Here is a 13,193-nt window from a genome sequence, read left to right on the forward strand (position 1 = left end):
ATAAATGTGTGATTTTTCAAGCATAAGCACTTGAAAAAAATTATAGGAAAAAACACACCTAAATTTGAAGAGGAGTTACTAACAACTTCTTCAATGACTGCCTCTTCACACTGAAGCAATAGGATTCAGTATTTCTGGCATTAAGTTTCGTCAGTGCACAGGAACGCCATTTCATATGGAATGAAGTCATATTCTCACCCCATAGCCATGTCAGTTTTTCCACCTCTTTAAGCAAAGGCGCTGTGCCCCACCCGCTTCTGTTTATCACACGCCTGGTGAGTGTTAAAAATCAGAGCCAGAGCTCCAAAGCAAGGGCAAGGCAGATTGATTGTGTCAACCTGTAGGGACAACTCTTGAAAATCAACTGGTAAGTAACCTCCCTTCATGCCTCTTTGCACGCTTATGAACAGCATACTGCTGCTAAACAAGAGAGTTAGAGAGTTCAAGGTATAAAGGTACTGTAGTGCATCATAGGCTGATTCCCAGTTAAAGAAGTGCTGTTAAATGAAAATACAGACTGAATTCCATACTTCTTATTATTACAGTCCCTACTGTAGTCATCAGGCTACACCTAATTTCATATTATTTCTGAGCATATTAATGTGTGGACAGGAAGTCCGTCAATGCAGCATGCTCACACTAAGTTCCAGCAAAGAGGTTGCCTATTCCAAATTATGCATTCATGTGTAGATGTTCTAAGGCTGCTTTAGGTAAGAGAGATCTCCAGACCCACCTTTAAAGACTAGGTCCAAATCCCAGGCAGGAATATATTCTCTTACAGAATAATAGGCATTATTAATTTTGTTAAAAGAGTGACTCGAAGAGGAAGCTCTGGGATTCCAACATATAGGTGTATTCATGACTCAACTGTAAATTGTCGTACACAGAAATAATAGCTAATAAAACTAATAGGGAAATTTTGTAATTTTTCAGTACAATAATTATTAGTTATTCATACAAACATGAATGAATATTTGTATTCATTTGTATGAATGAATTCATACAAACAGTAATAATTAACAGAAGTGACATAAAAAGTAATCAATGACAGAAATTGTGACTTCTTAATTCTTAACTAACAAATTGTACCCACTTCCAGGAATAGTTCTTCCTGACTATAGGAGCTGGCCTAGAGGATGAGACATCTTATTTCTAGGCATGCAGAGGGTGTCATGTAGGTGGAAATGGCTGTCCAACCACCCCTAGGAAGAATTCTTTTCTGCAGACAGTGGCTCCCAAAGGCTTTCATAGTTTCTTGTTCTCAGAGTTCTGCCTTCTGCAAAGACAATTATCATTTGAGTGAAAGCCAAGACTGCCCTGGTAAAGAGAAATTCCCTAATAAAGTCAATAGTGTGAATTATGCCTCATGACTGAGAAGGCATCCCAATCAGTGCAGCAAACTGAACACACACTGAATCCAGAAGAATATTTTCAAAGAAGAACTCATCACAGAACCGGTCATGAAGGTTTCCTTACATCTGAACTTTGCTGTAGGGGTGTTTGCTAGAACTTTAAACAGTAATACTGGCACTTGTTTCATCTGCATGCTAGAAAATCAGTTGGATACTTGTCCCACCTCCCTCAAACCAGGGGCATCCCATTCTCCATTTGACAGACAAAACAAAAGACAGAATTTGGATCAAGATCTTGAGTGCTGAAGTGTTGGATATGGTAGAATTAAACAGACTGCAGAATTTGAGCCTGAAGCCCTTCAAATTGCAGAAATCTGCAGTGTGTATTAGGAAAACACTTGTAAATATCAAAAGTAAGATCAAATTGACTGCAGAACTGTAGTTATTATTATTAAATATTTGGACTGTGGCATGCATAAGCAGTCAACCAGCTTCTGGCTTGATTATATTAGGCACTGTATAAACATTTAATTAGAGACAGTTCCTGCCCCAAGGATACATCAATTTCAAACATATGTTTATCTTTTAAAAATCTGGTAATTATTTTCTGTGTACTACCATCACTGCAGACCATTCTCCCACGTGAATTAAAGGAAGAAAATTTTAATGCAGTATATTAAATAAGTACATCTCAACATTTTGAAAAAATGTAAGTAATATCTGGACTTAACAGAAAGAAAGTACTAGTATCCTTACATAGAAAAGAAGCAGACCATTTAAAATGCTTGGTACAGTACGGTTACATATCCCTAAAGAAAGAAACATGCACAATATCTGAAATATTCCAATTTGAAAGCATGCTAGGCTGTTGCCTCTTGACCTAGAAGTTTGCTGTAAGATGTGGATCTTCGCAAAAACAGCAAAGTGAATGACTGGTTCGCTTCTCAGTTAGAGATACTTTTCCACTCCCTAAAGGCTTTTTAGAGGACTTCCCTCCCTCCCAAATCCCTTTTGGTCATCTAGTTTACATGCTATGCATTATAAAACTCTCTTAAGCATTAACTTTGGAAAAAACCTCAACCCAATAAATTGACTCTGTTGCTTGGTAGTTCCCATGTTTTCTCCTTTAATGGTATATAAGCTGGACAATTTTGCATATGATGAGGATACACACGTTTCCAGGAGACATTCCAGCTTGAATAATTGCTCAATGCAAGAATATAATGAAGTATTTACTTCAAACATACTTAATTTTGTACTGCTACAGTTTTCCCAAACAAGTATTTTCTGAAGTTCATCATAACTTTCTTAAATAAAAGAAACTTTTAAAACGTTAGTAGGTTAAACATATGGTGTAAAAGCTCAGTATCTGAGTCAGCTCTGTGTTTCTATGAGTCAAAGCCACAGTAATAGATAATTATGAAATTTGAAAGCATATTTGAAACACTGAACATTTTTACTACAGTTTGTTACTAATGAGCTGATATAGAATACCAACTCATTGACAGTTTCAGGGAACTTTTTTTTTCATTACATTTTATTGGCAATTGATATAAATTTAGAATTTTCTTTTGTTAATTTCACATAAGAGCAGAGACTTTTCTTAAGATATGTGCCATTTGTTTGCTTATCCGTTTAGACAGAAGCAGCTGACATATGAAGCAGTAGAAATTATTATTTTAAAACATTCAAGTCTTTTCCTGTGTAACACTTCTAACATTTCAAAGAAAAAGATCTAGAAGTTATGTAAGTTGATATTTTTCATTTTTGTATTTTATTTTTATGTGTTAGTTTGAAAATCTGATCTTAGTCTGAGATGTTGCCTATAATAGAAGCCACAGTTCCCATCTTTGGGATTGATAGATTTTATAAAACAGGAAACATGACAGTATTTCTCTCAGTATACAGTGGATCTTTTCCATGACACAATGTTCTTTCACAGAAGAGATTGAATCAGAATGTTCTTCCCCAGATAGTACATTCATAGCCTAAACTTTACAGAATCACAGAATCAAATCAGATTCCCCAAACTTCCATGTCTTCTCTAAATACTAAAGTTTAGATTTTGTAGTTACTTTTAAAGTTATGTTGATAATTTAAATCTCTTTAATTTACACTGGCCTTTAATCATATTAAACCCCTTTTCCAAATACACCTGTGAATCTATGTTTAGAAATGCACTGATATTTTCTATTTAGGTCTCAAAATCAAAGATTAAAACCAATTTAGTTTCCATTCATTTCTCCCCCTCAAGTGACAAATGAGGCAGCTGTTTCAGAAAATTCTTTGCCTGAAGTAGAACAACATACATAGAGCAGGTCTCCTGCAGGGCAACAAGCACTCAGGATAAAGATGCTTTGATTATTGTGATCTACTTAATCTTGTCGATCAAAAGCTTCTTTTCTTAAATTCACAGAGTCAGGTTTAAAGAACTGCTAACATGAAGAGTTCTCAAAATGCAATTGATTAAAGTGATACATACTTCTCTTACAGATAATTTTGTCCAATACTTTCAAAATGCATTATACTTAACTACCTGAACTGATATAATAGAAGTATTATGCTAATGAAGGCTGTCACAAAACACAGTGTTTCAATCAAAAGTGAATAAAAATCAGAATAACAACCTTGTGTTCTGTACTTTTTTAAAGTCAGGTAAGATCCTGATCCAATTTACAATATAGATGTACAGTATAACTGAAAGAGTGATGTGTTGCAGTGAGGTGACGGCAAAGAGGAATAAGGGGCAAGGCATGAAAACCTTAGGCCAATTTTGTCATCAAAGACTTTCTCCTGTAAAGCCAAAGCCTAAGGAACAGAAAAGGCTAAGATCCATAACTGAATCACTGATGTTTGCAAGAAACACGATCTGGCGGAATATTGAAGTCAGTGGCTTTTTTATTTTCAGCTTTGGTTTTGCTTGTAATTGTAGTTTTACCAAATCAGCAGCTATAAAACTTGAATTTTAATAACATTTTCAGGCCCTGTTTAATTAACTGGTATAAAGAATACACTGAGAATAGAGTTCCAAAAACCTTCTTACTGGCAACGCCAGTTTACTGAGTTTCCATCCACTCCTAGATGTATACTCCTTCTCCTGTGCTGCCTCAAGCTACTCAGCTGCACTGAGTACCCACTGCCTCAATGAAAACAGCTTTATTATCAATGAAATGTGATACTATTTTTAAAAAAGATTTCAGGAAAGATCTGATGAACCAAAGACTGGTAACACTGGCATCTGTAGTGAATAAAGTAATCTAGTGTTCTAAATGTGTTGTAGGTCCTTGAAGAAGAAGAATGTGGACAAGAAAAGCCTGATAATACAGTTTTCTTAGACTTCTTAAAAGTATTTCGTAAGGTCCCCCACTGAAGGCTCTTGAAACACTTGACTGCCACGGTTTCTGTATAAGTTAGTAAGTGTTTAGAGATAGGAAATGAGGGCAACAACAAATGACCACAGAGGAGGAGTATCACTAGTAGAGTCTTGCAGGAATCTGTGCTGAGGCTCATGTTTTTCAGTAGATTCATAGGTGATTTGGAAGAGACGTTTACTAATGACTGACAAAGTTTTCTGATGATTCCAAATTATTCCAGATGCCAAAGATAATGGTTGACTCTGAAGAACAGCAGGACTCTAAAGTACAGAATGACTGAGTGATAAAATGGCAGATGAAAATCAGTACTAATAAATGTTAAACATTAATAAATTAATAAATTCAGGAAATAATAGCTCTAACTTCAACTTCAAAATTGATTGATGTTCATCACAGATTTCACTTTCCAAATACGGATAAGATTTATCTTTATTGAATTAGACAGTTTCCCCTCAGACAGGACTAAAGAAGAGTTATACAGAATCTAATTTCTATACCATTTGAAACTACCTGAAATGACCAGTTTTGAGTGGCAGAATCTAACACAAACCTTCTAATTGCAATCATTTGTATTGGTTGATGGAGCCTGCAGGGCAGAAATGCTTTGGTATTTAAGAATCAAGACAATTAAAAAAAAAAAAATCAAAGACCTTTGCTTTCTTTAAAAGCATTTAAAGTCTATTTAAAAAGTTTGCTTGGAGTTAATTTTCAGTCTGTAATCTTAACAACCAGAACTGGTTCTGAAGAGCAACAGTCAGCCAGGAAGAAGACAGTAATTCCATTAAAAGTTTAAGTTGCTTTCTGTATACGATAGAAATCAACTCGCATGATTTACAGAAAGAAAAAGACTAGAAAACTGTATTTATTCCATAAAAATATTTCAACATTCTGTGAAATGAGGAAATATTTAATGACTATTAAATACTCCTAAATACAGTGAAGACATATGAGAAATATAAATGTGCTTAGAATAATTGCTAGCAACAGGTTCAACTTTACTTATCTATATACAATGGTGACACTGATTTGACATTAAATGTGAATTAACTGCATTGTTGTTCAAGACAACAATCCACATCTTACATGTGAATAGGATATGGAGAATAAGAAAACAGAAATCAGTTTAATTTAGCAATTTATTAAACATTAAAAAGGGCTCTGTAGGTGACACAGAGGGAGGACTGCTCTGTGCATTTCTCTGACTCACCAAAAAAAAAAAAAAAAAAAAAAAATCTGTTTCCCTTAATGAAACATGTTCAACAAAGTTCAAGGTATCCTTGATCTACTGTGTCACAGAAGGGATTTTTAACAGCATGTAAAAAGCCTCAAAAAGGAAAACTTCAGCGTTCTTTAGGACAGAGATTATTCTTTCGGGACTCAATCAGAAGTGCTGGTCTGCTAACTGCAACTGTGTAGAAACAGCACTTCCACCTAAGTTACAATTTAAGTGCAAAGACATGAGCTTTATTGGCTTCTAGGCCTAAGTTCAGATTGCCTACGTGTCCAATTTTAGGATTCTCAGCACAGAACAGAAAAAAATTCTGGCAAGTGGTGATCCAAGATGTTTAAGTGTTTAATTTCACGTTGTTTCCTTCATTAGCGACGCTGTATCAAGATTTTCCTACTGATCATCTCCACTCACTTGCTCCAACTTCTGTGCTATCGTGTACTATTCCTTCACTTGCAACAGTGCAGCTATAACATACACCACTGAAATTATCAGAGTTTAAAAGTAATGCCACTCTGGAAATATTTTTGTTTTATTTTAGGTTTGTTGTGGGTTTTTTTTTAATATATCTAGATGTGAGATTCACTGAGTTGCTCCACAAATGACTGCATTAGCAAAAATCAGTTGCAATGAACTGGAGTGTAGGAGCTAGAATCATTCTTCACTTCATGTGTGAAGGGGCTGGAAACTTCTACAGCTAGGTTGCCAGCAAAGAAAATGTAAGTGGTGCATGCTCACTGCCTTTGAAAGGAGATGAGGTGCTTCCACACATTGTGTAGGATGTCCCTGATGTGGCTCATAGAAATATCAGGCAAAGAGGTGGAAACTTCCTGCCCCTCTCTGCGGCCAGGAATCTCAGAGCTGCAGAAGCCTAATGAAAGCAAGCAAAAGGAGTTACAGCTTTTCTGATCTGGCATTTGTTATGGCAAATATAATATTAAGGGCAATAACTTGCTACACAAATGAATATAAAAAAGAATTTTACATTCTCATAATGACTGTACAGAATTCAGAACAGAAATTTTCCATTGACAAGCATACGGTACAATAGGCATCTCTCACCCTCACACCCCTTTTCCTAGCTGTAGGTAATGACAGGCCACAAGTGAGGTTTCACATACATCAGTGCATTACTGAAAGACATGGGGCCAAACAGATCCCCCTGTTCCCTAAAAATAAAGGAAACTTTCACATGACCTGCAGGCAGCTTTGCTTGCCACCACAGGGGTTCTGTTCTGCTCTCTGCCACCAATGCAGTTCATGATGTGGGGCAAAATTTGCCTGCTTCTACCTCTACCTGTCCGCAATATGAAATAACAATATGGACCTTTCTGGCAAAGGAGATGATATTGTGCTGTGTGCTGTGCATCAGAACTTCCATAATACCATAGCACATTGGCTACATATCTCAATTGATGAATCTTTGCTCTACTTAAAAACATGCAAACTGCAGGTTTGCCTCCACCTTCTATGAAATGGAGTAAAAAGTCTTAACACCTTAAACTATTCACATTTTCTGATTTTGCATTTTTAAATTTTTAGTTGGATTCCTCATAAGGTTGATATATACAGGTAATTTGTTTTTTCTGGTTTTTATGCCATGCAACAACTGCATTTATAAACTATTCTGTCATGTTTTGCCACTGTACGGTACAATATATTTTGAATTTTTGAGAAATCAGAACATATTTTTAATGTTTTTCTCTTTGATAAATCAATGTCTCCAACTTGACTTTTTTTCTTCCTTTGAATTTCTGAAAAAGAGTGCCTTTCCATGTGACAAACAAAAAGAAGCAAGTCTTTTTCAACTAAATAGAATTCTTCCATGTTATTTTAATAATATTTTAAGTATTAAGAAACTGAACCTGTTAATTTCAATTATCTGCCTTTTGTTAATCATTGCCTGGATGCATAACCAGAAGAAAATTTGTTGAAAGGATTTGGGTTAAAAGTAACCCACAGATTTATTAAATAATACAATTTTCATCTTTAATGATATAACGTTCAAAAAGCATGAACTTTAAGCAAGGATAGGTGAGGGACAGATTTCTCCTTCAATGATTAAAATATAACAGAGAATTATACTATTTGATTTTAAAAATTTTCAGAAAGCAGCTGTTTACTAATACTTCCCTTCGATGCACATGCAGGACAGAAAACTGCTTTTAAAAACATTCTATATATGCAGTTATAGAGTGCACCCTCAGCAAGTTCACCGACGACACCAAGTTGTGTGGTGCCGTCGACACGCTGGAAGGGAGGGACGCCATCCAGAGGGACCTGGACAGTCTGGAGAGGTGGGCCCGTGCCAACCTCATGAAGTTCAACCAGGCCAAGTGCAAGGTCCTGCACCTGGGTCATGGCAATCCCAGGCACAAATACAGGCTGGACGGAGAATGGATCAAGAGCAGCCCTGAGGAGAAGGACTTGCGAATGATGGTGGACGAGAAGCTCAACATGAGCTGGCAATGCACCCTTGCAGCCCAGAAGGCCAACCGCATCCTGGGCTGCATCAAGAGGAGCGTGGCCAGCAGGTCGAGGGAGGTGATTCTCCCCCTCTACTCTGCCCTGGTGAGACCCCACCTGGAGTACTGTGTCCAGTTCTGGAGTCCCCAACATAAGAAGGACATGGACCAGTTGGAGAAGGTCCAGAGGAGGGCCACGAAGATGATCAGAGGGCTAGAGCACCTTTCCTATGAGGACAGGCTGAGAGAGTTGGGGCTGTTCAGCCTGCAGAAGAGGAGGCTCCGGGGAGACCTGATAGCAGTCTTCCACTACCTCAAGGGGGCCTACAAGAAAGATGGGGAGACACTGTTCAGTAGGGCCTGTTGCAACAGGACTAGGGGTAATGGTTTCAAAATAGAGGGAGGTAGATTTAGATTGGATATTAGGAAAAAATTTTTTACACTGAGGGTTGTAGGACACTGGAAGAGGTTGCCCAGGGAGGTGGTGGAAGCCCCATCCCTGGAAACGTTCAAGACCAGGCTGGATGAGGCTCTGAGCAACCTGATCTAGTCAGGGATGTCCCTGCTCCTTGCAGGGGGGTTGGACTAGATGACCTTTGAAGGTCCCTTCCAACCCTAACCATTCTATGATTCTATGATTATTTTTCTGTCTTTCTTTTCCCCTCCATCATATATATTATCTTGCCTAACAATCAAGTGATTCACTCTTTCACAGTAGAAATATGGTAGCAATCCAGAAGAAGACTGGTTTATCAGATATAACTCACCTAGCGGGATACTTCAGAGACAGTAATACGTGTAAAACATAGCTGAGCTTATCGCAGATGCAGCTGAGTCACAGAAATGTATAGCTCTGACTACACTGCTGTATTACATAATCACCGCAAATTTCAAAACTTTTAGAAGCACACACTTTCAGATTCCTTGAGATAGCAGTGTCTTTTTTTAATATTGATATAGCTTCAATTAGGAAGAAGATTTTATCATTAATAATAGTTAGACTCTTCACATATTAAAGCTGATACAGAAGCTTTTTTTAAAAAATAAAAAATAAGCACTGTACTATAAAAGAAAGCAGACCCAACAACTTAATTTAGCTAGCAGATTCTTGAATGCATTTCAGTGTGATAAATTATGACTTCATTTAAGAGACTATATATCAAACCCATAAAAATATCCTTACCTAGCAGTATCTTTCTAATGCTAAAAGCCACGTAACAGCTAAAGCTTCCAGATAATTATTTCTAAGCTAGATTCTAGTCTCAGCAAGACTTGCAAATCCTGAGTAGCTGCTGTCATAAACTTGCAGTCTTTTCTAAAGAAATAATTTCAGCTTTAAAAAAAATGATACTACTATAAATATATTTGAATGGAGCTAGAAATACACATTTAAAGAAATGATGTGATTCCTCTCTTTATGTATTTCCCTTTTAGAGAGAAAAAACAGTAACATTATTTTCATAACATTTCACAAGTGTCACTTACAGAGTAACCATTCTGAATACTATATATTCCTTTTGAAATTTTCAAAATATACAGTAACATAGAGATAATGACATCTGCAATTAATGTTCTTAAATGGAGAATAAATGGAATGAAAAAAAAAACAACTCTTCCAGAACTACTATTTCAGTATTATCAGGCTCCATACTGCATTCCCTTTCCCCTTTTCCAAAACTATGTTTGACTCTACTCATTCTGTATCACAAATACGACGACTCCGTTTTGTTCTGTATTAGCACAGGTGCTGAATCACCTCAGGAAAACAGGACAAAGGACAGCAATGATACCATTACCGATCAACAATAAAACAGAAGTCAGGTTTAATGAATATGAGCATCTGTTAGTATAGGCATAGCATGCAAACTTAAGAATCATAATACCTGACTAAAGAAGGATGATGGTTCAGGTACTGATGTAATGGAACAAGAAAGGAAAAAAAAAACAATATATCTGAAAGAGTAGGTGTTTCAATAAAATAAGTTTTAGTGGTATTAAACTTGTATTAAAACCATTTCTTGCTTTTCACATAGTTTTTTTCTACAAAAAAAAAAAAACCCAAACAACTGTGTTTGAATATACAAAAACTTCAAGACCAATATTTTTAAAATGCCAAAATTTTACATACAACATTAATGAGTCAGGCAGCACTCCCAATTTAGATAGATATATGTATATGTAAAGTAATAAGAATAATGCCAGAAAAAATATCCAGTGAATAAATATAAGACAACCGTAGAATAAACAAAAGTGCAAAAAGAAACATAATTCCGTAAGTTTCATCTGGTGATTTCTCCTGTCACTCCAGATGAACTGGTTTATACAATAATGGATTTACACAATAAATATACAAAACCAGGTAAGAAAACATCACTTCACATTTCCAAAGACCAAAAGCCATATAAGAAAAACCATAAGAAAAACACTAACCAGACAGTCTATTCTTCTGAATTACTGCACGTACCAGGTGATAGAAGGCAGTTGACTTTATACATTACAATTCACTCACGTACGCAATAACCTCTATGAAATGTACAGCCTGTCATATTGTACTGCTTAATTAGCAACTTGTCAAAAATCTATGCTACATACATGCAATTTTAGGAATTTTTTTTTTCTTCTGCGACATATTCACCTACTTTTTATTGGGATAATGAGCTGAGGAATGACAGGAAGAATCTTGTTTCCACCATGTTCCAGCATGTCATGGATTCCTTGCCGAGCAAAAAACTCATATGGAAATGTCATTTCACAAAGCCCGTCAAAAAACAAAGGCAGATAGTAATGATAGTCCAGCTTTTCAATCTCTACCTGAAAACATAAAATAAACAAAGAAATAAATAGAAATTTTCAATACTAATGTAATGTGATCACAGTGACAGATAATTCATGCCATCTACACAGATATGTTTAGCAAATAATAATTGATTTTGTAACACTGCAGAATATCATTAAGTCTCAAATATGGTTTATAGCCAGATATTGAAATCAGAAATTTTAGACCTAAGAATGAAAATGAATATGCTGCCATATATTTTCACTTTTTGATAAGTCAGTACCAGATTCTGATATTCTTGTTTATACACCTGACTTTGTAAGTTACCCATAGGAACCAAATTAGCCAATTTAAGAATAACATCCTGTTTATTTCAGAAAAAATCTGATATTTACATGTTCACTTGGACACACAAAAGAACAAATAAGAGAAAGAATCCTGAAACCAACAAATATCCAGCACAGGACAAATATCAATATTTGTACAGAATTCCCAACTTTCTAGAATATTGACCTAATTTTATTTCCTAATATTATTTCCTGGAGCAGAATTCAAAAGAAATTCCATGGGTCCCTACTGTGAAAAAGGTAGAGATTAGGTACCTATTTCTAACAGGAATCTCCCTCCAATCCTAAAATAAAAAGTGTGTTTATCTTCCCAAGTTATAGACTTTGTGAGGGACTTTGCACTCTATCCTAGTTTTCTTCCCGTTTCCTTCTTCTGCCCAGCAGCACTCTGATGTTATATACACTTAGGACAGTGAGAGAGAACCAGAAGTTGTTTGCTTTAAGCCTATCAAGCTCCAAATACAGCTATGAAGTGCCTCAATAACAAAGCACTTTCTCTGAAAAGAACATGATTTTCAAAATCACCTGGAGACTAATCCATCTCTTTAGACATCCGCTTCCATCTTTAAAACACTCCTTAGCTGCTACCCTATTTTTCCAGTGAGATTATATTTTGCAATTGGGTAGATGGTTCCTCCTTTACACCTAACAAGCTTTGTCACGTAGACCAAGCTCAAGCTCCAAATATCCTAAAAAAAAAAATTGTCAGGTTAAGCAAACAAATATCTAGTCCTTGATTTGGCGCCAGTAATCACATTCTCACTTGAATTGTGGAAGAAAAGTCTGAAATAAAGCAGACAATAATAGAATTTAGGTTTTACACTTAGGTAAATCCCATAGTCAGCAAGTAGTAGACATACAATCTCTGTTTCAACTCTCATGCTTGACTCTGAGCAAACCTGAATGCTGGTCTTGTGCATCTTAGCTGCTAATTTGACTGCTTCAGTCTTTCATGTTGAAATTAATCCATCCATGATAAATGAAAATTAATTGTAACACATACTTGAAGTCCTTTACATTTGCTGTGAGGATCTCACTAATGACAGACATACTTGCATAGTCTCCTATGTACTGATTGTTAATCTCTTGTAGGAGACTAAAAAGAACAATTGTGTAATACCTATTCATCTATGTGAATGAAATAAAGTCCCTGTAATGAACCATACAAAAGAAGGAACAAATGAAACCCATATTTTCTATCTTCACAACACTATATATGATGGCTTCTCTGTAATTTTTGCTCATTGGCTTTTTGTTTCACAAGGAAAAAAAAATCTTTATCAGATGCCAATAAGGTCAATATACCAGGGCCAACTCATAAGAAAGTTGAAAAAAACCCAAAACTATACCAAGCAGCCACGCGTGAAGATCTTTAAAAAAAGAAAGAAAAAAAGTCATTTAAATTCATAAATTGATGGAGTTTGTATTTCTTGAGGACATTCAGCATGCTACAGATAATACCTGCGAGATGGGAAAAGAAGCATGCCCCCAAAGTCACTGAGAACAAAAGAGAGCAATATGGCAACTACAAATTTCTGGTGACGAGCCTAAGTCAGAGGCTAAATTGTTCATTACAGCAAGAAACCTGTATCAGGTAAGAAATGGCCAGGTGGTCAAAAAATCATTGACAAAAAAGCAGGACCAGAAAGAA

General features: G+C 36.0%; 1 protein-coding gene across 5 annotated transcripts in view; it reads right to left on the bottom strand.

Moving 5' to 3' along the window:
* Positions 1-13,193, bottom strand: part of PACRG (parkin coregulated) — a 235,543-nt gene that overhangs the window by 108,002 nt on the left and 114,348 nt on the right. For all 5 annotated transcript variants that reach the window (XM_086743753.1, XM_086743755.1, XM_086743756.1 and 2 more), the window contains one exon: positions 11,059-11,230. In XM_086743753.1, coding sequence (XP_086599879.1) covers positions 11,059-11,230 — 172 coding nt within the window. The remainder of the gene's footprint in view (positions 1-11,058; positions 11,231-13,193) is intronic.

The sequence above is a fragment of the Chlamydotis macqueenii genome, chromosome 3 (genome assembly GCF_036417535.1).
Source record: "Chlamydotis macqueenii isolate bChlMac1 chromosome 3, bChlMac1.mat, whole genome shotgun sequence".
Classification (NCBI taxonomy): Eukaryota; Metazoa; Chordata; class Aves; order Otidiformes; family Otididae; genus Chlamydotis; species Chlamydotis macqueenii.